Here is a 23,158-nt window from a genome sequence, read left to right on the forward strand (position 1 = left end):
CCTTCTCGACCTCAGAGATCCTTGAGATAAACTCGAAGAAAAAAGAGCTCTGCAGACGAGAATGATAAAATGGTATTTATTAAAAGTTTCTGTTTTAAATACATCGCCTACAAAAACAATCGTGTTTTCCTAACAAGTAACAACATTAAAGAAGAAAGAGCAATCTTAAAGCCAAAATAAACAATTTCTCTTAACAACTGGATATTGACACATTGCGTAATATAGCATATATAAACACATAAACACGCTTCTGAGAAAGAGACAAAAGGCTTTTATCTGATTGGTTAATCGCTACACAGTTAATAGTTACATAGGTCATACTTATTATACAAAAAATTCTTTGCTAGAAAAATTTTGTGGCGTGCTGGAACAAGACTCTGTAGTAAGTATTTATGCAAAATTATTTTTTATTTGAGATATTATATTAATATTTAAAACTAGTTATTTAAGCCCGTGGAAAATCCCCTTAAATTTATTCTGCTTTTATCACAAAAGGTTTGTCAATAATTTCGTTAAAAAGGCTGAAAAAACATTATAAACGAAATCCCGTGAAGGTGTCCACTTAAGAACTTATAAAATTTATGTCATGTTTCTTTATCATAAAAGAAACAGACAAGTCAATTTCATTTAAAAGAAACAGACAATCAACTAAAACGTTTGAACGAAATTGACAACTACAATAACACGTTGAATGACTGTGACTTTACTGGTACAATAATTTATAACAAGGCACTCGTCACGGTGAATTTGAATTATCATGCAATAAATTCCCAACTAATGAAATGACTTTATTTTATCACATTCTAGCCAATCAAAATCGTAAAAAAAAATGTTTATAAAACAAAGAACATTTTTATAGGGGATGTATTATAGACGCTTTTAAGGAAATATATATACTAGTCGATAAAGCCCGTGGCAAAAATTCACTGAGGCAGGATAAAATGAAAAAGAAGCCAATATGTCATTTTATTTTTAATTTTGATGACGTCAGCAACCCATCAACACAAAAAAATTAGAACCTTGTTTTCACGTTGCCTCTATTGTGTGTAGAGCTTAAAGCGCTGGTCAAGAAAATGTATATGATTATGTGTATCATTATATGATTATGATTATGTGTATAACCCGAACGAATTTACTGCTTTAAAATTAAGTCTTTTAAAATTAATTTTTAATCAGATATGAGAAAAATACTAAAAGATGTATTTATATGAACTGAAGTTATTAACTTGGAAAAGATTAGTTTATTATCAAAAAAAAAAAAAAATGTTAATTACTTTTATGTGTTAATTAAATTCTTTCTCTTGCATTGAAATAACGCTTTGTTAAACCTATATATACAATCCTTTCATAACAAAGAAACTACATTATTCGCGACGTTTCGGATGTTCACACACCCATTTTCAAGCAATCAAAAACGTACAATGTTCTCCTAAATATATACAAGTTTAACAGCAACCATAGTTACATATTAAATACTAATTGTATAAATACAATGGAGCAGATCTAATGTTGTTATTCAACTGGGGACTATCCCGCATTATGAACAAACTCTCTTTAATCTCTAGCAAATACCGGTTGTTACCCCTAGAGAGTATACTAAAATCGTCAAGAGATGATGTATGATCTTTCATAGCTTAAAAAAAACTGTTTGTAGTTGCTTTTTATTGAAGCATTGTTTTCCTTCGGATGCTTGCTGACCGGGGATTGAGCAGTCTCTTTGTATGCAAAAGCAACAGTAAGATTTATGAGTTGTATTATTTTCAACCATTTTAATTTTAAAGTTGTATTTTTGCTGGAGTATTTTTAAAGATTGCGTGAAGTTCAAAGTTAGTTGACATTAACGGGTATTTACCAATGCGAAGCGTTTATCCTGGTATATGAAAGAATGAAGGTATGAATAAAGTTTTTTCTTATATGTATTGTTTTTATGGAATTTCTTTGCCTGTTACAGACAGACACACACACACAGTTCCTGTACTATTATAACAGGTATTATTGTAGTTCCTTAGTTTTTTCTCACATTCTCACCCTTCTATCAAAATTTTATTATACTGCCAACATACTATCTTTGCTTTGTCACGGTTTATCATATTTTCATATTATAATATATGCTAGTGGATAAGGCCGTATAAATATTCACTTAGGCAGATGGACAATGGAAAAATAGGTTGTTTTAGATGTTTTGCTGACGTCAGCAAAGACCCGCCAAAACACAGATTTTTTTTTAGAAATTGAATATCTGTTAAATACCTGGGTCCCCGAATCCGTTTCGGAATGGACGGGTTGATGACGTCATCAAAAAACCTTTGAACCCCAATACCGTTTGTCAAAAATACATGATCCTATACATTTTCTTGATCAGCTTTTCAAGATCTATACGACGCTTTGCCTGTTTCAGAAACACGGAACTAGCGTATCATTGTATAGATAAGACCTAAAAAACAATTAAAAAGGCACAATATTTCTAAGAGCATAGTTTCTAAGGCCGGAAAAGGCCTAAACATTATAAGTATCCCAAGAAAAAGGTTAGACTCACCTTTTTCATTCAATATAAGAACATGTTGGTTATAACAAACTATTTTTCTGTCTTGGGCAGTGGTTTTGCTGTCTAAATGGTAGCTTCGACATCCTCGTTCCCAGGGTTTGGTGCCTATGTCAAAAAAGTAAAAGACTCCCTGGCCTGGGTCCAAGGTTGTAGTTTCCACCGCTATAATGTATTATACACAAATAATTATACAAAATTGTATATTCTTTTACAAGCAGGAGCGGATTCAGGACTTTTTTTGACTGGTGTAAAATATTGCTTATAAGTTCCATCAGAGACAACTGAGGGTTTGGAGGGCGTTTTGCACCTTGGGTCACCGCCCTTTACCGCCCCCAGCTTTGGCGCCAACCTCGTCCCCAGGGATTCTTGTATCTTTTCCTGATTCCGGGACGGCGATACGAATAGTCTATAATCGTCTGTTAAAGAGATGTGTGGAATTATCTTCGCAGACGCGATGTTAAATAAACATCTTTTATGATCGTTAAAACAACGTCTTGTATTTAACTGTATCAACGTTGATACCACTTCAGGTTGAAACAACAGAGAGAAAACGATGTTAAAAAGATGTTGATGATGCAACCGTTGAATTCACGGCCGGGAGAAATGTTAAAAAGACGTTAGATTAACATAGGTCGGATCAACGTTGCAAACCCAACGTTGAAAAGACGTTGGATTTTTGTCGGTCGAGTCGATGTTGCGAACCCAACGTTGAGATGACGTTGAATTAACGTCGGTCGTATCAACGTTGAAAAGACGATCATTTCACGATTATTATTTGATTCTATGAACTAATATTTCTTTTATAGATTTGATAAAACATCACATTGTTTTTTTATCTGGATCACTAACAAGGAAGCTAAATAATGACGTCCAAAAATGCTATTGTTGTTGTAATTATACTGACCTTATTGACAGGTAAGAAGTTGCTAATAGTAAACAATAAAATTGAAAGACGATCTTAAGGATGTTAATTAAGTCATTCAAACATTGATCCAAGTGCCGCTTAGTTACAAAAAGATCAGAAAACGAGGCAGTAAAATCTCTCGCCGGAAAAAAAAACTCTTTCCAATATTTCAAATTTGTTTGCTTCAAAGAAGATTTTGATAATAATAGGTTTTTTTTACTATAGGATAAGATATTTTTTTAGCTTTGGATTAATGTGAATATTAGCAATTATCTTGTGGTTATTTCGATTGTTTTTATAGCATTCCACACTTATAAAAAGTAATTATTTTTAAATTTGCAATCAAGATTTTACTTTTTTCTTCTTTTTTTACGTTTTGGATGTGTTTAAAAGTCTGGAAATTATCACCGTATGAATGGCTTATATACGCTGCAGGTTTATCGTGGCCTTAATACTTTTTCAGTTACGTCTAAGAATGTCTCAACAAAATAAGCAAGCTAAAGTTATGATTCATATAATCCTTTTATATCTGCAGGAGTAGCAACGAATTGTGTAACGAAAAAAGATGGATTTTCATATGAATGTTCCATCGAAATTTCTGGCGAAAAATTAAGTTTCGATATTGAAATTAATCCAAACCGGGTGCCACCATCTGTGAAAATCTCCTTGTCTGCATTTGGGAAGAGCTTTGTTAACCGTTTTGATGTGTCAGGTGAAATTTTCATTCCTGGATTGGTGATCGATGGCGTTAGATTTTTCTTGAATGTAGAATTGAATCCTAGCAGCGATAAATCGAAATTACATTTAAAGGTACGTATAAAACAGACATGAAACGCTCCAGTTCTTCCTCAGCTTGCTTAAATTTCACTGAACTTAGTGTATGGTATTACATACATTTTTGAATTCTCCAAGTTTACATGTTGCTTAAGTGCCTATACTCCTTTCTTATAATCAACACCTTCTAAGGAACATGAGACTCAAAACTTCAGCAACTTCTAATCAACGGGCAGCTTCAACCGAAACAAAACAACAAACAGGGATTAGAAACAAAACAAAAGTTTCTGAGACTTTCCTTACCATAAAAGTCAGAAAGTGTCATACGAAAACAAACGTAATGTAAGCGGAAATTAAATTTTGATTTTGGCGCGCCAGCTAACTGAGCAAGCATGCAACGTGAATTTGTTCTTTCAAAATGGATAGTCAAAAAGCTAAGCAAAGGTTTAACCTTTAAAATAGGAAACTTAAACAACTTAGAGTCGAAAGATTTGTCGCTTAAAAGCTTGTGATGAATCAGTGTGTACAGCGAAGTAGCAGGGAAAGATTCCTCGACTTTTAAAAGCTTTGTCGCACAATAATTTGTTGCAACAAAAGTTAAATAATAATGAACATATTTACTATAAGTCATAAAACAGTCAAAAAATAAAAACTGAAAAAAAAGGTGTGCAACTACCCCCTAATGAAGAGATTACTCCTATGTGGAGCTGTAAAATTTTGGAGCAGTGCTAGAACATGTGTGGTGTTTGGAGCTAGAAATCTTTTTTCAAGTTTTTAAACACCGCAAAATTTTCTTTCCGCAAACATTTCTGTTAACAAAGTAGTTGATAAGTTACAGAACCCACTAAAACAATTATCGTGTGAATAAGGTTCAAACGCTCGACTAAAACGTCATCCTAAAATTGTTTTTTAGATTCAACTTGTGGCAAATTTGAAGGTTACAAGATTCCGAGTAACAATTTTTGATAGTGATGTCAAAAAGACAGCATTCTACGAAGGTATAGATTTTCCAGTCATACTGCGAAGCAAAATATGCGTTTGTTTAGGCAGCAAAAATGAAAATGGCAATATTTTAAGTAAATATAAATAAAACAAATGACGGCGTGTTACTGATGGAATAACCCGCCGTTGGTAAAAATACATATTTGTCAAAAAAAGGGCGTAAAAATGACATTTATGTTATCAGGTTATGCAAAAGACGCAAATATATGGCTATTGGAATGCTATTTACCTTTGGCTATAAAATCTATTTGCAGTTTCGCTGCAGAAAAAAGATGCAGCCAAAGTTTCAAGTTAAATGGTTATGTTATAAATATGCAAAAAGCTTGTTAGTTTCTACTTAATAATTTCTATACTTTAACCTTCACGGTTTTTACATAAAAAAACTCTGATATTTATTGTCTTGTGTCTACAAAATTTCAATCTTGATTTATTTTATTATTTTTTTTTTTGCAAGAGAGCAGGCTTTAAGTTAAATATTTACTAGGGAAATTTTTTTTTGATTTTCCGTGATTCAGATGCTGGAGACGTTAAATTGACTTAACTTTACTACTGTGTTTGGTAAGTTTTAGAAAGAGTATGACTGTTAAAACTTCAAAGCTTTCATGTTTTACTTTATCCAATGTGAAATCTTGGTTAAAATAACATTTGTTAATCAAATTTATCACGTTTTTTTATTACATACGACTTTCCGAAATAGTTTTTACGACTAACTGGGATTTTTCCTTCAAGCTGTAACGTACAATTCAATACTAAAAAATAATTTAAGTAACTCTCTTACTAGTGACTATGAAGAGATTTTAGATCGAAATTTCTCTGAAACAAAATGGTTGTCTTACACGTGTCCGTTTTAGGAAAATTCAATTGTATCACCGAATTCGCGCACTTTTTATTTTGCAGACCAAGTTGGGGAAAGAGGCCTATTCCGCAAAAAATTAATCTTCACTAATTTAACTGTAAAAAAATCAGTGGATAAAATTCTGGAAAATATTTATGATTAAGTGGATAATTGTGATTTGGGGAATTCATTTTGTATTGCCGAATTTTTCAACTTCTTTAGATGTGAAGAATTGGTGGGAATCTCAAAGTGTTGGTGTAAGATTTGCTATCATCGCTGCACCAATAATAATAATATTTTTATGTTGTTGTTATTGTTGTTGTTGTTAAAGCTGAATAAGTCCTCCTGCCTACTCGTTTAAATTAGGCCCCACTTTTTAATTAATTTCTGCCAAATAAGTCTTTACTTCCGAATTAGTTTAATAGGACTTTCCATAAGCGAATTAAAATACTTAGTTAAAAAAAAGCATTCATAAAATCCCTAATATAGGCTGATGCAAAAAATGCAGAAGTATATTTTCAAAGCTCCTTACTCATTAAGCGATTATACAGTAGGGTGTAAACAAGTAAAAAAATGATATATCTTCTTTTTCTAGACCTATGTAATAAAAAAATAATCAACGTGCAAATGCTATTAGAGACATCTATGTTTGTTCCCTCTTCATCTTCATTTGAACTAACCAGATTACGACATAAATAGTCGACTGTAAAATGATAAAATCAAGCTCGATAATATGCTTATTTAAACAAAAGTGATCCTAGACGGTGCTATACTTAAAAAACAATGAAACTCTCATACTGTACTGGATACAGACAGTAGTTTATCAAAAACGTTGTTTTAAATTCCGTTTGGAATAACGTTATTTCTAGTGACATTTAAAATACTTATAAAGGTTCCCAAGTTGCCTAGTGTTACGACCTCCTTTAAAGGATCTGAAGCCCTAGGGTATCATGGATTATTTACGGTAGATATTTTGATAATTTTTGTGAACGTATTGTAAGTTTTTTAGTTATAGCTAAATTTTATAGCAACAAAATTCCTTTGTGTTCATACTGTTTTCACTTAAATAAGTCCTCCTTTAAATTGGCGACTCAGGAAGGCGCTCGTTAACTATATCAATTAACATTGATATAATTTTAATATTTTTTAGCGAAATGAAGGAGCAAAAAAAATACGTACTCGTCCGAAACCACTCATTACAAAATAAAATTAGTTTGGCCGTGTTGCTTGGTTGTATCATTTTAGGTTTATTAAATATTACTCAAATGAGGACCTTTCCAAGAAACCGAGAATTGGCATCTTTTTTAGAATGAAGAGAGCACTTTTTCGAGAAAATATTGACAACCTGTGAATATAACTTTTAATGGATTAGTTTATTTCCTCTTTTTTAATATCCGTATTCTGTCTGTGTGTGAAAAAGGCAGTGTCGGGCACACACGTAATTTTTATATTTGCATGAAATAACAAATACGATATGTTTTGATTGAATTTGTTGTCATCACCCGCGCGTAGTAAACAATCACGAAACCTGATTTTACGAATAACCAATCAGCATGCTTTACGCGGGCCGGTATACTGACGACAGCAGGCTTTACGTAGGCCGGTATCCTGACGACAGCATGCTTTACACGGTGCGATATCCTGACGAAGGAACACGAAACAATGTGATGTTAAGGTTTGGAGGTCTCTTCTTTACCTCTTTGACAAAAAAAATTATCACGTGTTTTAGCCATGTAAAAATGTTAAACAAACTAATTTCAAGATTTTGGCTACAAACATGAATCGTGAGCATAGTCAGCAAGCATGCAGTATTTATGCTCTTCTGGTAATATGATTCTTGTTCACCAGTCTGATTTGTACTAATGTATAGTTAAATGTAAAACAATGCAACTGCAGCGACTATTAAAAAAAACACGTAAAACACGTTCTTATTAGCTTCGCAATGAATTACTGTTTAGTTTAATTATGCTTAGTCGAATTCAAATTCAAATTATATTCGATTGAACGGGCGCTAAATTATTTACGATAAGGATACAATGCATGAAAAATAATTAACCTAATTAACTCAACATATGCATGAGACGATATTATTGAAATCTGACCAAATAATAACAATTTGAAGTTTCATTAGTCACTGTAAAACTGTTAGAAGACAGTAGACTGGGTCGAGTTACCAAATTTACCTGTTAATGCGGAAACGCCCAAATGTTCTTAAGCTCTCACTTTTAAATTTTGAAATGTTTTACTTTATTAAGAATAATAAATAAGAGTTATATTTATGGAAAACGGTATATCTGTCCATAGTCAAAATTGAGTATGCTTTACCGAAAGCTTTGTCAAGGAATGCGGAATACTGCTATTAATAGTGTATTAATTAAGCACTATGATTCTAAGTTTAGATGTTTCCCTTTCGATAAAGACGAATATCTTTAACTATTATAGATAAAAATTTACACAACATCGCTAATTTTTTGTATCGGTGTTTTTAAGAAATGTACAAGAACTTGTCATCACGAGGGAAATTAAATCAGTCTGTCTGTCACATGGATATAACTTTTATTGCTAATTTAATAGTTTAATTAATTTAAAACAATTTGTGCAAATATTTTTAAGTTTCATAGCAAAGCGAAGGAAGTGTTACAACATTGAACAGAAAGAAATACAAACGAAAAAAACCCTGTAAAAAATAAGAAGCTTTTCACATATACGAAGTGAAAGAAGAAACAAATTTACGCTTTTTTGTGAAATAAAAAACATCTTTAGTAATCACTACCCTGCTACTTTGTCAGAAGTGAAAAAGCCCTCATAAAAACAAACGATATAAAAACAGTCGTAATCATTCAGACTAACGGAGATTGCAAACAAATATGGAAAGAGGTGCAACACACACCTCACCTAAAGTGGGTGTGGTCATTGTTGAAGATGCAGATCTTTGGGGTGGATCACTTGGTTTGTGGAGGTTTTATAAAAAAAGATTTGAGCATTATAAAGAAGAAATGCTACTTGAACCTATATACGCGATCACTGAAAAACTTCCAGATATGAATGAAGTGAAATCATATCGAGGCTTTATTATCACTGGCTCTAATTATTCTGTAAACGATGATTTTGATTGGATTAAAAATTTAATTAACTTTGTTAAGAACATTATGAATTTGCAATGTGGACCAAAGTTATTTGGAATTTGTTTTGGTCATCAGATTATCGGAAAAGCTCTGGGTGGGAAAGTTGGCAGAAATTTGATTGGGCATGATGTGTTTGGAACAGGGACGATATATGTCTCGAAATATTTTTCCGAAACTGCTTCCTTTAGGAAATGCTTTGGGGAAAGACAAGCCTTTAAAATAATGCAAGGTCATGGTGAAAGTGTGCTTGATGTACCAGACGATGCTGAAGTTATAGGATGGTCTGAAACTTGTTTGTACGAAGTGGTGTTATGGAATAATCGAGTCATATCAACTCAAGGGCATCCAGAATTCACTACAGATGTTATGAAGCATAGAATAACACCATTTTTGAGAGAACACAAAATTCTAACTAATGAACAGTTAACAAAATCTCTGCTAAGTTTTAGTGATATAGATACGGCAAATACAGCTCAATTTGTTAAAATTTTTCTAACAGAATAAAACAAAATCTTACATGTTTTCTTAAAAACGCTAACCTCGTTCCCAGCTTTTGTTTTCTAAAATCAACCACCAGAGCGTTGTTCTTTAAAAAAAATTTGGATCGAATTTGTGATTTTTATCACCAGTCAGATATAACCCCAAATTTGTGTTTCTTTGGATAGATTGAGTTCTAACGCGTTGCCAAACGAAGCTCCAGCACTTCATATGTGCCTCGAACGTCATCCGTGATTCAGCCTTTTTCGCGAGAGCGGAGGGGCGGGGGAGGGGGTAATAACTTCGGAAGCAAACCATTTTATATGTCTAAAAATTATGATATGACGTGACTTCTGTTGCTAAAAGGTGACTAATCGGTTAACAGATGGTCAGGAAAAAAATCAAAATCAACAAAAATATATATAGTGTTAAGACAACCCCTTTCCCGGAGCTTACAAAAAAGACAACAGGCTCTGTGATCGAGGTTGGGGTTAAGAATGTAAGTACACGCTTTTACTTTTATAAGAACACCAGGCTGGAATTTCAGATTAAAAACAACAGGTTTATTGTTTAGAAAAATAGAGAAATAAAAAAATATGAATAATGACCAGCCTGGTTGGAATTGTGATATTCTTAAAAAGCTTGCGTTTAAAAATTAATTCCTGTTTCTGTGTTTATATAATTAGCGAGTTCAATTTTGTAAATAAACTTTCAGTTGGTAGCTGCTCCACAAAAATATATAGTGAAATAAATTTATAGTGTTTTTTTTTCTTCTAGATTTACATTTTCGCGTAGCAATGCATACTTTAGTAACTTTATATGAACAGTAAGGCTAAAAATGGTTAAATAATAATGATGATGATGATGGTGGTGGTGGTGGTGGTGGTGGTGATGATGATGGTGGTGGTGGTGGTAGTGATGGTGGTGGTGATGATGGTGATGGTGATGATGATGATGATGATGATGATGATGATGATGATGATGATGATGATGATGATGATGATGATTATGATGATGATGATGATGATGATGATGATGATGATGATGATGATGATGATGATGATGATGATGATGATGATGATGATGATGATGATGATGATGATGATGATGATGATGATGATGATGATGATGATGATGATGATGATGATGATGATGATGATGATGATGATGATGATGATGATGATGATGATGATGATGATGATGATGATGATGATGATGATGATGATGATGATGATGATGATGATGATGATGATGATGATGATGATGATGATGATGATGATGATGATGATGATGATGATGATGATGATGATGATGATGATGATGATGATGATGATGATGATGATGATGATGATGATGATGATGATGATGATGATGATGATGATGATGATGATGATGATGATGATGATGATGATGATGATGATGATGATGATGATGATGATGATGATGATGATGATGATGATGATGATGATGATGATGATGATGATGATGATGATGATGATGATGATGATGATGATGATGATGATGATGATGATGATGATGATGATGATGATGATGATGATGATGATGATGATGATGATGATGATGATGATGATGATGATGATGATGATGATGATGATGATGATGATGATGATGATGATGATGATGATGATGATGATGATGATGATGATGATGATGATGATGATGATGATGATGATGATGATGATGATGATGATGATGATGATGATGATGATGATGATGATGATGATGATGATGATGATGATGATGATGATGATGATGATGATGATGATGATGATGATGATGATGATGATGATGATGATGATGATGATGATGATGATGATGATGATGATGATGATGATGATGATGATGATGATGATGATGATGATGATGATGATGATGATGATGATGATGATGATGATGATGATGATGATGATGATGATGATGATGATGATGATGATGATGATGATGATGATGATGATGATGATGATGATGATGATGATGATGATGATGATGATGATGATGATGATGATGATGATGATGATGATGATGATGATGATGAATCTATCCTTTCTGCTTTCGTAGCTCAAATGGGACCTTTAAATGCGTTAGGACCCCCTTTGCAAGACCCTCGTTGCTAACAGTACCAATAGGAACCCCGAAGAGGGTATCCTAGGTAAATAATTTCAATAATAATAATGATTACTGTGGAAAGTTTATCATTTTTTGAACATGACAGTTTAATAGGCGACGTTTCGGGAGATCCATCTCCCATCATCAGGCAAAGTAAAATGATGTTGCGCATGTATTTATATAATTGCAGAGGATCGAAATGTCATTTAAGACAAGGACATCATGTTTATAGCAACATTTGGTGGCCAAAATTGGTTAAAAAATTGAGAAAATCCAATGAGGGCCTCAAAATCCAGTGGAGAAATATGCTGCTTGTGTCAAAACAGAAGATGATAAATTAGTTGGACATTTGAAAAAGAAAAGATCAGGGCGTTTTGCCAAGACTATATTTTAGCTTCGGTTATTTTTTTTTTTTATTTGCAATCCAGGTAGAGACAGTGTTTTTCTTGACACAATATTCCTCAGCGATGCTTTTGTTTGTACTTTTGCCGTGGTGCAATTTTCTGCAGCGGTTTTTTTGTCGTATTTTGTAGCATTTGATACTTTAAGTGCGTTATATAGAGGTTTTATTAGTTCATGGGACGGAAAATTTGGCTCGCTAAATCGAGGGTTCGTTATATCGGGGTTTCGTTATATAGAGGGAATTTATAAGAGTTTCTATCATCTTAAGGCAGAATCCAAGAGGAACGAACTTTAGTTTTTTAAATCGAGGTGTTCGTTATATCGGGGGTTTGTTATATCGAGAGTCTACTATACTCATTTATGAAAACACAATAAAGAAGAAAAAAGTAACTTTCACGAGTTCAACTTTTTACAACCTCATAATTTTTTTGACTTCTGTTTTAAAACAAACCTTGGATTGGTCGTATCAAAAGATTATGCGGAAAACTTTTGCTTTTCTATATTTTCTCACAATAGCCTTGTGTTTGTTTTGAAAGAAATTTCACCAGTATATCACCCTGCATTTAACCACTGTCAAAAAAAAAATTAAAAACAAAAAAAATCCCGCACACCTTTTTAAAGCTGTATGATTTACAAAGCTCTTGTTAAAATTTTGAAGAGAAACGAAAATGCTATCAGATGTTACAGCTCTTGGATAAGGCGGTATGGAGATCGGAGTTTATTTTTACTTCATGCGCCATCTTTCTTGTTATTAACGTTTTTCTTTAATAATTACGTCATTTCTTTCTGCACAATTTTACAAGCGCGGTTTAATATTGTACTGTGAAATACAAAGCCCGATGTCAAAAGCACAGACCCAGCTTGCGAGGTGCGTGTCAAAGGCTTTTTGTTAGAAACGGACTTTAGTTTGTAATACAGAGATAGCCGCTATACCGGGGGGGTTCGTAATACCGAGCGCCTATTGTAATAAAATTAGAAATTCACGGCTGAAATTTTACTGATGACTAAAACAAAAAACAAAAAGTGGAAAACAACCATGTTGTTGGTAAGTTGCACACTCAATAACGTTTTCACAATGTTCTTATTGAATTCATGTAATATTGTTTGCGGTGGTGGTTGCGTTTAGAAAGACATGTTGCAAAACAAGCACGAAAGCTATCTGAAACACGGTTGTACATAATATTTTAAAAAAACCTGTTTAAAATTAATTACGACTTCGTCAAAAGTATCTGAAGTTATATCCACAGCGCAAAAATGGCAAGTATCACTAAATACGGTGTTAAAGATAAATATCATACAGACCTCTAGAATGAAGCTATCTGTTCATACACTGAAACACAACACATGGCTTGTTCAACATAAAGCCATGTGACACGGGAATTGGCATCCATTACATTTTACCCAAGCTGTGAGGTTACATTGTAATTCATGGGTTTGCCCGTCAGCATAATAAATTACTCCGAAATACGCAGTTTTTTAACATGCGACGGGAATTATTATAAAGACCTTGCAAACAAAATCCGCCTTTTTTTAAGTTTAAGTTTCGTCAAAAATCCTTTTTTTTATTCCTCCCTCGCAACACTGTCATCATATATTTCAGCTGGCTATTACGTACTATAAGCTACATACTATAAGCAAAAAGTTGTACCCTAATTTGACACACTTCTTCATTCTAAACTTTCACAAAAAATTTATTTTATTCCTAAAAATATTTACAGATGCAATTGACATAAGTTTAGATACATTCGAATTCGAAAGTTAGTTCTAAACAATCAAGGTAGACCTCCACAAGACAAATTTGCCCGCCAAATGTGCAGCGTTTTTTATTTGACTTTACTTGAAAAAAATTCGCGTTAAAATAAAAATTAACCACAGAATCTCGTGGAAATCAACCTTCACGGTGAGTGTCATTATTTTGACTTCTTACAGGTTACTGTGTTGCCATGGTAACTGAAAGTAAGAATATGGAAGCGGCATGCAATGCGTAGCGTCAAAGTGATCCATATATTTCATTGCCTAAAAAAAAATAATGAAACTTTTTTGATGAATTCGTATTCAGCAAAAAAAAAAAAAAAACAATTTTGTCCACGAGACTAATTCTGATACACCATGCACTTATTAGAACGAACACATTGGGGATAAACTTTTTGAAAGGATTTGCACTCCCCTAATATTATGACTACAGTAAAGCTTGTTTATGTTCCAGCTCTGCATTCTGTAAGTATTTAGAACATAACGTCGTTATTTCACTACTCAATGAGTTTGTTATTGTATAGAAATTCCGCGTTACTATTAAATGTGAACACATTCATAACTGGAGATCGGTGTATGGTTGTACTTACTAAATATAATGTGACTTTTATTTTTTCTTCTTCTGACCAATCTTGACCTAAAACAAAATTCGATTGCACATTTTTAAACTTTCTAGTTAAACTTTGATTCTCTTCCTCCTTTTTTAATCATTTTGTCTTTTATTATCATGCGCAATTTTGCGGTGTAGAATCAGTTAAACAATCTCGAAACTGTTAATCGTGAGACAAACGATATTAAACTTTGACATGCTTTGTCATCGGTAAGCGGGGCCTGCTAAGGGATATGCTTTATCATATGTAGATACTACAGGGGTCAAGATGCAGGCCACGCATATATAAAATGACACGCACATAACTGCAAGTCAGCTTGGGATATAATTCTGTTGGTACATTTGTGTAGGGTCTATTTGTTTATCTATACTTAAGTTGAACTTAATGAAACAACTTCTAAGTTCTACAACATAATTTCAATATCAAATTTCACTTTGAGACTTTGCAGTAGTATGCAGACCTACCTAATGTTGAAGGGTAATACGTTTGGCCATCTTTTACGGCTAACTTTGCTTCGCATTCTTCTTCATTTATACCACCAATGCTTTGTATTATGCCAACTAGAAACAGAAAACATGTTGACTTGATCTGTAACTAATTGTCTTAACACGGTTTGTTCTGTATGCCAAACTCAACACAGTTTGTTCTATATGCCAAACTCAACACGGTTTGTTCTATATGCAACTCAACACGGTTTGTTCTATATGCAAAACTTAACACGGTTTGATCTATATGCAAAACTCAACACGGTTTGATCTATATGCAAAACTCAACACGGTTTGCTTTATATGCAAAACTCAACACGGTTTGTTATGCAAAACTCAACACGGTTTGTTTTATATGCCAAACTCAACGCGGTTTGTTCTATATGAAAAACTAAACACGGCTTGTTCTGCTTACAAAACTTAGCACAGAACGAAGTTCATAAAAATTAGCGCAACTAAAAGAGAACACGGGACAAGCGTGGGTTAGAATAGTACATCTAAGCAACCTTGGTCATTTAAAGCTAAGACAAATTACTTTCGTAGTAGATACTCTTTGTACACCAATGCTCCACATAATGCTTGTCTACAACATTATATGGAATGAGTTGAAAAAGTACAAATGTTTTATTGCTTTCAAAGGTGAATTTTTATGATGTGTGTAGTTTTACTATGCTTGAGTTTGCTATGCTGGACTTCATATAAAGAATGATCATATTGTTACTTATGTATGGTAAAGGCAAAGAAGCAGTTTTAAACATTCACTGTCTATCTTCTTTTAAAACATATTTACTCGTTTGAATAAAAATCACATCTACCTTGCATGGGTTCATCAGCTGCGCAAAGATATTGCCACAATACTTTTAAGCCTTCTTTTGAAATGATAAGTGGATATCTAAAAGCAAATAACTTTCCTTAAAATATTTTTTTCTTACTTACTCTCACTTTCAACAAGCCGCTCCCTTCTGTATATTATTTCAGAAATTTCAAGTTAGGGGAAGGGAAGGAAATGTAAATTAATATAAGTAATATAAAAGAATTAGGATATTTAATAAAATCTTTGGCAGGAGATATTTTCATTACTTGGTGAAAGTTAAGCATAACATCATTTAATTGGCAACGGTTTTAAAATAGCATACCAAAAAAACATTTGCATGAATCAAAGCAGACAGTTTTGTTGGTCATATTGATACTGTGTTGAAGATGTTTGAAAGCAGAACTCATATTATTTATCAAGATTAATAGATGAGTAGAAAAACGGCCTAATTTTTACAATTTTCCTAACCGACTGGGCACCCTGGATTGTATGATAATATTTTCACATTAGATACCTGTACATCAACAATTTTACCAGTAAGAAATTACCACGATTAGTTCCAGGATCGTTTGGTCTAAATGAAAGTGGCACGCTAGAAGCGAAAGTTTCACGTGTTTTTTATATTTATCTCTATTGAATTCTTATATTAAGATAATACAAATTGCTCGACTGATAAAACTATTTTTCGAACTCACGTAGTTGTGATAATTTCTTCTCTTTGTCTTCGTATCAATCGAATGGGACCAGGAAACCTATATACAATTATTTCCTCTGTAATTGAATTAAAGCAATTTACGTTCCCCCACAAAATTTCCCCCTTCACATTGAAATAGTGCAACTTTAAAAAGAACAGATGGTTAGCAGGATATAATTTTGGGGTATTTTTCTAATAGTTTTCAGCAGTTTCTCTAACATTCACCGAGTGTTCAACAACAAAGTATTTTGTTGTTCAGGATGCTGATCACAGATAAAGAAACGCGCACAAATCTACTCTTGATATTAACAGCATTTATGCTTTTAATTCTTTTTTACTGTGTAGTTTCGTCCACTGTATGTTTCGTCCAAATAAACATATTTTAAAGCCAATCCAATAATGACTATGCATGCTTTAAAAAAAAAGTGAAATCATTTTCTGGATTTTTTGTGTTTGTTAGAACTTCTCAAACACTTACTTGATAACATGTTTAGTGTTATTTAACGACATGTAGTTTCGGATAATACTTTTCACTATACCACCTGAAAAAAATAAAATAAAAACTTACACAACACTGAAGATCTACAATAGGTAACTTCTAGAAATTCACAAACAGGTGCAACAAGTTGATTTATACCTGCAAACGCTGGCATTCTGGTTAAAGCTAACTGATTGATGTCATCGAAAGTCGCATCTAATATCTAAAAACATTTATATATATATAATTCCTGTTCAACAGTTTTTACAAATATATAATTCCGTCCTCAAAACGAAAATGCTATAACAAAGTCACAAGAAATTTGAACACAACAAAAACTTAATTAACTAGTATTACCAAAGCTTTAATATCTGGATACATCATGGCAGCATATGCCGCTGTGTAGCCACCAATAGACCAAGCAAACATAATAATATTGTCAACACGAAATCCAAGTCTTGTCACGGCATATTGTACAACAACATCGATTGCATGCTCTTCAGAGTTTGGAAATGGGAGCCCCTAACATAAACAGTATACGTCACTAATACCAGTATTTTGTTTTTCTTACAATAAACTCCCTAATTCGACTTCACTTAATTCAAACAACTTTTCTGGCATGGTGAAAATATTTTAGGAAACTCTCATAAGTGAATTTTTATAACTTAAACCTTCACAATACGGACACCTTTTTGAACGTTTTTTACTGTTTCTAGGAGTATTTTTCTGTATTTTTTCCATTTAATTCTAACATTGCAGGAAATAAAACATGAATGATAATAAAAAAATCTGAGAAGAGAATATTTGAACATTTTCATATTTTTAAAGTCCCTTTCAAACTAGAAGTCCAAGTTAACAGAATTGAATGCATAGAAACTAGAACCTTGGCTCTAACAAAAATTACAAACTTGGATTTACTTTCTATAATTCGAACTATATCCATTTTTGTTTCCCAAAGCATTTGAATTATAGAGTCTAGTGTAGTTCAATAAAGTGAAGAAAACAAATAAATAAAAAATGATAACATCAAAAAATGCTTACAGTGCTTCCTAGAAAACCAGGATGGTTCCACCCAAGCACAGAATATCCGCCTATAATCAGAATTGTTTCTTAGCATATTGTTATAAACGCTTAATGCAATGTAATTTATTATTACAATACCTTTTAATGGAGTTCCCATGCATCCAACCTCATAAAATGCTGCGTTTCCTTCACAGCATATCACCTTAAAAAAAGTAGCTGGTATTTCTGAGGTATTGTTTTGAGGAATACTATTATTTTTGCGTTTATTAATACCGATAACTTTGTTAAAGGCAAAAGACATATATGTTGAAAGAAAAAAGAAAAATATTGCTGTTATTTACCAGCGTATTTCCTTCATCGTCATTGCGTTCACTTCGCCGATCAATAAACATTGTATCTATTTCATTGCCATCTTTTGTCAACAACTTTGCACGCAGTCCATTCTATAAACCAAAAAATGACCATGATGATAAATCTATGCAAAATTAACCAAGAGACTAAGTAGCTCAACAGGACCTCAGTTTTCAGATTTTGAATTCTTTGGGCTCAGCTTGTTAGTTCGAATAAAAATTTAGTATGAAATATTAAACATATGAAGTATACTATGCCTATAAAGGTTGTAACTATTGTAATCGCAAAATTAGTTACTGACAAATCTTGTACCTTTTCTATTAAAGCCCATCGGCCTTGCGATAAAGCAGGACCTAAAAGCACAAATACAAAAATATAGCTGTAATTCAACCTTTATTAAAAACTGGTCTTTTATACAAGATGAATCATTACATACCCATAGCAGCTTGTAACAACTTAATCGAACCAGGAAAAGCCATTGGTCGTGCCAATGCATGTGCAAGAAAGTACCTGCAATAACATATTTCCGTAGTCCATAAATTTGAATATTCTTTGTGAGCATTTAAACATTGCATGTGTGCATATATTATACCATTGCAATGAAAAATTTTTTGTAAAAAAATTATATTATCAGAACAACCTCATGTTTTGAACAAAATTACGATTACAATACAAAATGTGTTTTCTTGGCTTGCAGTAGAAGCAATATTGCATATTCTTGTTAAATATAACATAAATCCTTCTCTGTAAGAAACTCAGCTTCTTTAGCATCATTGAGCATCAGCATCAGCAAGAAAAAAATATCAACAAGAAATGGGTAAAACCTTCACGCTACACTTACTCAAATGCGTTATATGGTAGTTTAAATAATTTTGAAAATAAAGATGACTTTAAAACGTCTGTATCACTGCATTTGACTTGGCTTGTTATAACACTTTCATCATAGCGAAAATCAACAGGCCATGCTGAGAATTCAAAATCATACAGTTGAAGCATACCCTATAAGCAAAAAAATAAGTAAACAAAAAATGTGTTTAGTAAATAGGAGTGAAGTGAATCTAGTGATACTAAATATAGAATTGCTATTATTGGAAAATTCACTAACCCTTTCATTCTTATTTCGTAGAGCTTGTGTTAAAATGCCATGGAATATTCTATAGTCATTATTGCACCATCTTCCATAACCTTTTGATTGAGAACATGTAAAAACGTGAGGTCTTAAAATGTTAAAAACCACCATTAAGGGGCACTTAAGACATAAAAGCATTATTACATTTTCATTATAGTTATTTTTCTCACAATGGCATAAATTAGAAACAAATTAGAGTACACAATAGTTTGATCAGCCCGGAATGTAATGTAAAAAGCATATATATATATACCTCGTATAACATATGCAATGGCCAGCCCACAAACTACACCAGTGCAAAATTTCATGTAATATAATAACTGTTCCGTTGAGCTGAAAATTCCTAAAAAAAAATCGCTTATGCCACCATCTAAACTTGGTAAAAAAAGAAATAATTTTAAATTTGCAGGAGACAATTTTGTACAAATACAAAAAATGACTAACAGTTAAACTATAAGAGTCTATGAGATAACAAATTCATTATATGTGAAAAATGTAAATAATAAACAGTTGAAATAAATTATGTTCAAACCTTTTTGATAAACATAATATGCAATGAATGGAGAAAAATAATAAGTAACTGATAATGCATACGATACCTAAAAAAACATAAAATTGTTGTTATAACAGTTTAAAACATAAAACTGGCCTCAGGATTTTTCAAGATGACTTAGGTGACTTGACATTTTGCATTCGCTATCAATAGCATACCTGAATAAATTTGTGTGGGTGTGGAGGGATGTGCATGTGCTATAACTTGCATCTTCTGAGAAAAATTTACAAAAATGAAAGGGATTGTACACTTACAGTTCGGATAAATGATTCTCCCAACCATTCATGGGTTGTTAGCACATATTGTCGTCCCTAACATGAAATAATAATTACGATTATAAACATTGACTGTTGATGTATTTTAAAGGCATTTTATTTAGCTACACCGAAATGATTTTGTTGAGATAAAAGCAAGTAAATTTAAGCATAATCTTTAACAGTCCGAGGGAAAAGCTGAGATAAAGGTCAATTTTAGATTGCAGTTACTCCACATAATTTTATACGAAGAAAAATAATCTGTTCTGTAAATTTGTTTTGCAGTTGGTTTGTCTTTTCTATTAACATGTATAATCTTTAACAAAAGTGCCACAGATAAAAAAAAATTACTTAAAGAACTAAAACCCAGAAAAGGAGTGTGGCATGGTCACGCATTTGTACTCTCCATAAACATTTTGCAATGATTAATTGGGGTAACTGGACACTATCAAACAATGTTGGGTAGTTAGCATTTGTCAAACTAATACCTCGTAAGTGGCATGTGATAGCAAAATTGATCAGGTTTATAGAGAATTTTTTTAAATATTTTTACGAAATAATTGAGACAATTTTCTCAAATCATGTTTAATTTTTGAACCAAATAATCCAATAAATAAATTTCTTAGCAAGGAAGTGTTTAGTGGAATGCTTTATTTTGTATGGATAGAGTTGTTCTGCAAGAAGCATTTATACAAGAACCAAATACTCAACAGGGTGAAGCACCAATCATTTGTCGTTAAACAGCAAAACTTTTGGAAAATAACGGCCAGTCAACGCTTGCTGACCGCTGAAATTTGACATCTTTAAACTCTGGATACAAAAAGGAAAGGTCAAATTGACTGGCAACATATCATGCCTTCCATAATCAAAAAGACATTTCTGAAATGTACGCAATAAAAAAAATAACATTGTTTATCAAGAGGGTAGCCCGAAAGAAAGCTCGATAGAAAATTAAATTGTGAAAAAACCTTAAGAGCCCAACCTTATAGAGCAGTTCTTTGTAAGTTATCACCTTCTCATGAATAAAGATGGATGTGCATATTTAACATAGCTAGCCTGACAAATATTGAGGGATATACCTTGTCTATTTTTTCCAGGAGGGGCCATGTGTTCTAGAGTATTGAATGCTCATTTTAAACTAAGCAGACCCAGTCAGGGTCAGTGCTCTATAGACACTCCCTGTGACACTCAACATAGCACACACAGTGTGCTATCTTCCCAATTTCCCTCACATGGCTTGGGTTAAATAAGGGCTACGGTAACATTCACTCACCCATATTAAATTGCTACCAAAAGGGGAATACATGGAATCACAGTCCCGATATTTACTTGCGCATGCATCTAAGTGATTAAGTAATGCCCGATGAGCGTGCAGAAATGGAGGTAAAAATGTAAACAAACTAAGCAGAGAAGTTACCTCCATTTCTGTGCGCACAAGAAAAACACAGCACTATGATTGAGTGTATTGAAAGGTCTCTAAAAGTTAGCTACAGCACCATAAATACTTATTTTAAGCCCTTTAAGGGAAAGCAAACAATCATATTGCCTTACTGTTCGATTCCTCTTGACAGCGATTCAACATGGGCGAGTGAATGTTACCATAGCCCCGGGTTAACCCAAGCCATGTGAGGGAAATTGGGAAAATGGCACACTGTGTGGGCCGTTGGATGTTGCCCGGAGTTGTCTAGTAGAGCGCGGGCCCTAATTGGGTCTGCGTCGCTCAAAATGAGCATTAAATACTCTAGGACTCTCTATCTAAGCCATGGCCCCTCCTGGAAATAATAGACAGGGTATATCCCTCGATATTTGTGAGGCTAGCCATGTAAAATATGCACATCTATCTATCTATAAATAATTTGAGATGTAAAAAAATAGTTGATAAGACCAGGAAGGTAGATAAAAAATGGTGTGTTCGAACACTTTATCTGGCTGGATACCATCCTTCATGCATATATATCATGCGAAAACTAAGTACTCCACCCGAATCTGGGTATTCTGGTTCACAACTTTTCCCTGATTGTTTAACTTACTAAAACTCTTCTTGCTGTCTGTGTATTTAGTTGATACAAACGATAGAGCCTTGGACCAAAGATATACTGCCCAATATCAGCAAACTTTGAAAGTAGGAATGTCCCAGACGCGGCCATTTTCTTCCTAAGAAGCAGTCAGCTAAACTGTTCTCCCTCGCCTCTTTAGTACTGATTTATGTATCAAATTTTACGGGGAAAAATTATGCATTTTTTGTTTTGTTTCCGATAATTGCTAATGACAATATCCTTAAGTTAGATTTACCTGACTACTTCAGTTTTCAAAATTAAATACTATCGAAATTGTAGTACTTCGTGAAATAAATACCCTTAAATCTCAGTGAGAATAAAACAAAGGAACACCGTAGGAGGGTGTATTGCTTTCTGCGAAAACTTGGCGCACGGGAAAAGTGGGACCCGAGATCCTGGGAACTTAGAGGGTGGAACACGGGACCCGGAACGCAAGGCAAATATTTGAATTTAAAATATATAACGAAGACCAGACCATTTTGCAAACGTAAACATGATAAAGAGAAAACGTAAATAAATAGCCAGAAGACCCAACATAATTTCTCTTTCCATTGGAAAATCGGAATAGCTGAATCCTCGAAGAATATCCTCGTTTTCTATATTAGCTAGCTTATAGTGTCGTGACAGTCAGTTGTGGGGTTCAAATGGTACAAGTGTTCGCTAAAAAGGTCCGCCTGAGAACCCCCTCCAGGAAAAAAAGTTATCCACTCTATTTACTCTCCTAGTACAACTTGGAACCTCCTTTTGACGGTAATTTGATGCACTG

General features: G+C 33.3%; 3 protein-coding genes across 8 annotated transcripts; 2 read left to right on the plus strand and 1 right to left on the minus strand.

The window, feature by feature from the left end:
• Window positions 1-243: 243 nt before the first annotated feature.
• On the plus strand, window positions 244-7,543 carry LOC130612437 (uncharacterized). 5 transcript variants are annotated; one of them, XM_057433746.1, is made up of 5 exons: window positions 244-382; window positions 3,352-3,460; window positions 3,985-4,259; window positions 5,137-5,221; window positions 6,283-7,110. In XM_057433746.1, the coding sequence occupies exons 2-5, from the start codon at window positions 3,409-3,411 to the stop codon at window positions 6,387-6,389; spliced, it is 519 nt and encodes a 172-aa protein (XP_057289729.1). In that variant the 5' UTR covers window positions 244-382; window positions 3,352-3,408; the 3' UTR covers window positions 6,390-7,110. The 5 variants fall into 5 exon arrangements, with proteins under 5 accessions (XP_057289729.1, XP_057289730.1, XP_057289731.1 ...); XM_057433747.1 differs by lacking the exon at window positions 244-382 and adding an exon at window positions 472-1,891 and having other exon boundaries at window positions 6,656-7,110; XM_057433748.1 differs by lacking the exons at window positions 244-382; window positions 6,283-7,110 and adding exons at window positions 483-1,891; window positions 5,741-5,781.
• Window positions 7,544-8,083: 540 nt separating this feature from the next.
• On the plus strand, window positions 8,084-10,800 carry LOC130612435 (uncharacterized). The gene has a single exon (XM_057433744.1). It carries the CDS (start codon window positions 8,928-8,930, stop codon window positions 9,687-9,689), a length of 762 nt encoding a protein of 253 aa, XP_057289727.1. The 5' UTR covers window positions 8,084-8,927; the 3' UTR covers window positions 9,690-10,800.
• Window positions 10,801-13,841: 3,041 nt separating this feature from the next.
• Window positions 13,842-22,646, minus strand: LOC130612433 (phosphatidylserine lipase ABHD16A-like). 2 transcript variants are annotated; one of them, XM_057433742.1, is made up of 20 exons: window positions 22,628-22,646; window positions 20,336-20,392; window positions 20,061-20,127; window positions 19,782-19,871; window positions 19,505-19,584; window positions 19,241-19,398; window positions 18,836-18,909; window positions 18,712-18,752; window positions 18,390-18,491; window positions 18,187-18,250; window positions 18,067-18,116; window positions 17,383-17,547; window positions 17,185-17,248; window positions 17,026-17,089; window positions 16,549-16,605; window positions 16,368-16,427; window positions 15,855-15,931; window positions 15,019-15,114; window positions 14,534-14,580; window positions 13,842-14,207 (listed from the first exon to the last, which is right to left on the minus strand). In XM_057433742.1, the coding sequence occupies exons 4-20, from the start codon at window positions 19,834-19,836 to the stop codon at window positions 14,115-14,117; spliced, it is 1,347 nt and encodes a 448-aa protein (XP_057289725.1). In that variant the 5' UTR covers window positions 19,837-19,871; window positions 20,061-20,127; window positions 20,336-20,392; window positions 22,628-22,646; the 3' UTR covers window positions 13,842-14,114. The 2 variants fall into 2 exon arrangements, with proteins under 2 accessions (XP_057289725.1, XP_057289724.1); XM_057433741.1 differs by lacking the exon at window positions 22,628-22,646 and adding an exon at window positions 22,366-22,586.
• Window positions 22,647-23,158: the final 512 nt, after the last annotated feature.

Source organism: Hydractinia symbiolongicarpus, chromosome 10 (genome assembly GCF_029227915.1).
Source record: "Hydractinia symbiolongicarpus strain clone_291-10 chromosome 10, HSymV2.1, whole genome shotgun sequence".
Lineage (NCBI taxonomy): Eukaryota > Metazoa > Cnidaria > Hydrozoa > Anthoathecata > Hydractiniidae > Hydractinia > Hydractinia symbiolongicarpus.

Bases quoted from the DNA above. Each gene is read 5' to 3' on its own strand.
- LOC130612437 (XM_057433746.1), top strand. From the start codon at position 3,409: ATGACGTCCAAAAATGCTATTGTTGTTGTAATTATACTGACCTTATTG. The intron at 3,461-3,984 runs GTAAGAAGTTGC...TTATATCTGCAG, and splicing joins TATACTGACCTTATTGACAG to GAGTAGCAACGAATTGTGTA. The intron at 5,222-6,282 runs GTATAGATTTTC...CAACTTCTTTAG, and splicing joins AAAGACAGCATTCTACGAAG to ATGTGAAGAATTGGTGGGAA.
- LOC130612435 (XM_057433744.1), top strand. From the start codon at position 8,928: ATGGAAAGAGGTGCAACACACACCTCACCTAAAGTGGGTGTGGTCATT.
- LOC130612433 (XM_057433741.1), bottom strand. From the start codon at position 22,482: ATGGCCGCGTCTGGGACATTCCTACTTTCAAAGTTTGCTGATATTGGG. The intron at 19,585-19,781 runs GTATATATATAT...CTCAATCAAAAG, and splicing joins CATTGCATATGTTATACGAG to GTTATGGAAGATGGTGCAAT. The intron at 17,090-17,184 runs GTATAAATCAAC...TATTTTTTTCAG, and splicing joins CAGAATGCCAGCGTTTGCAG to GTGGTATAGTGAAAAGTATT.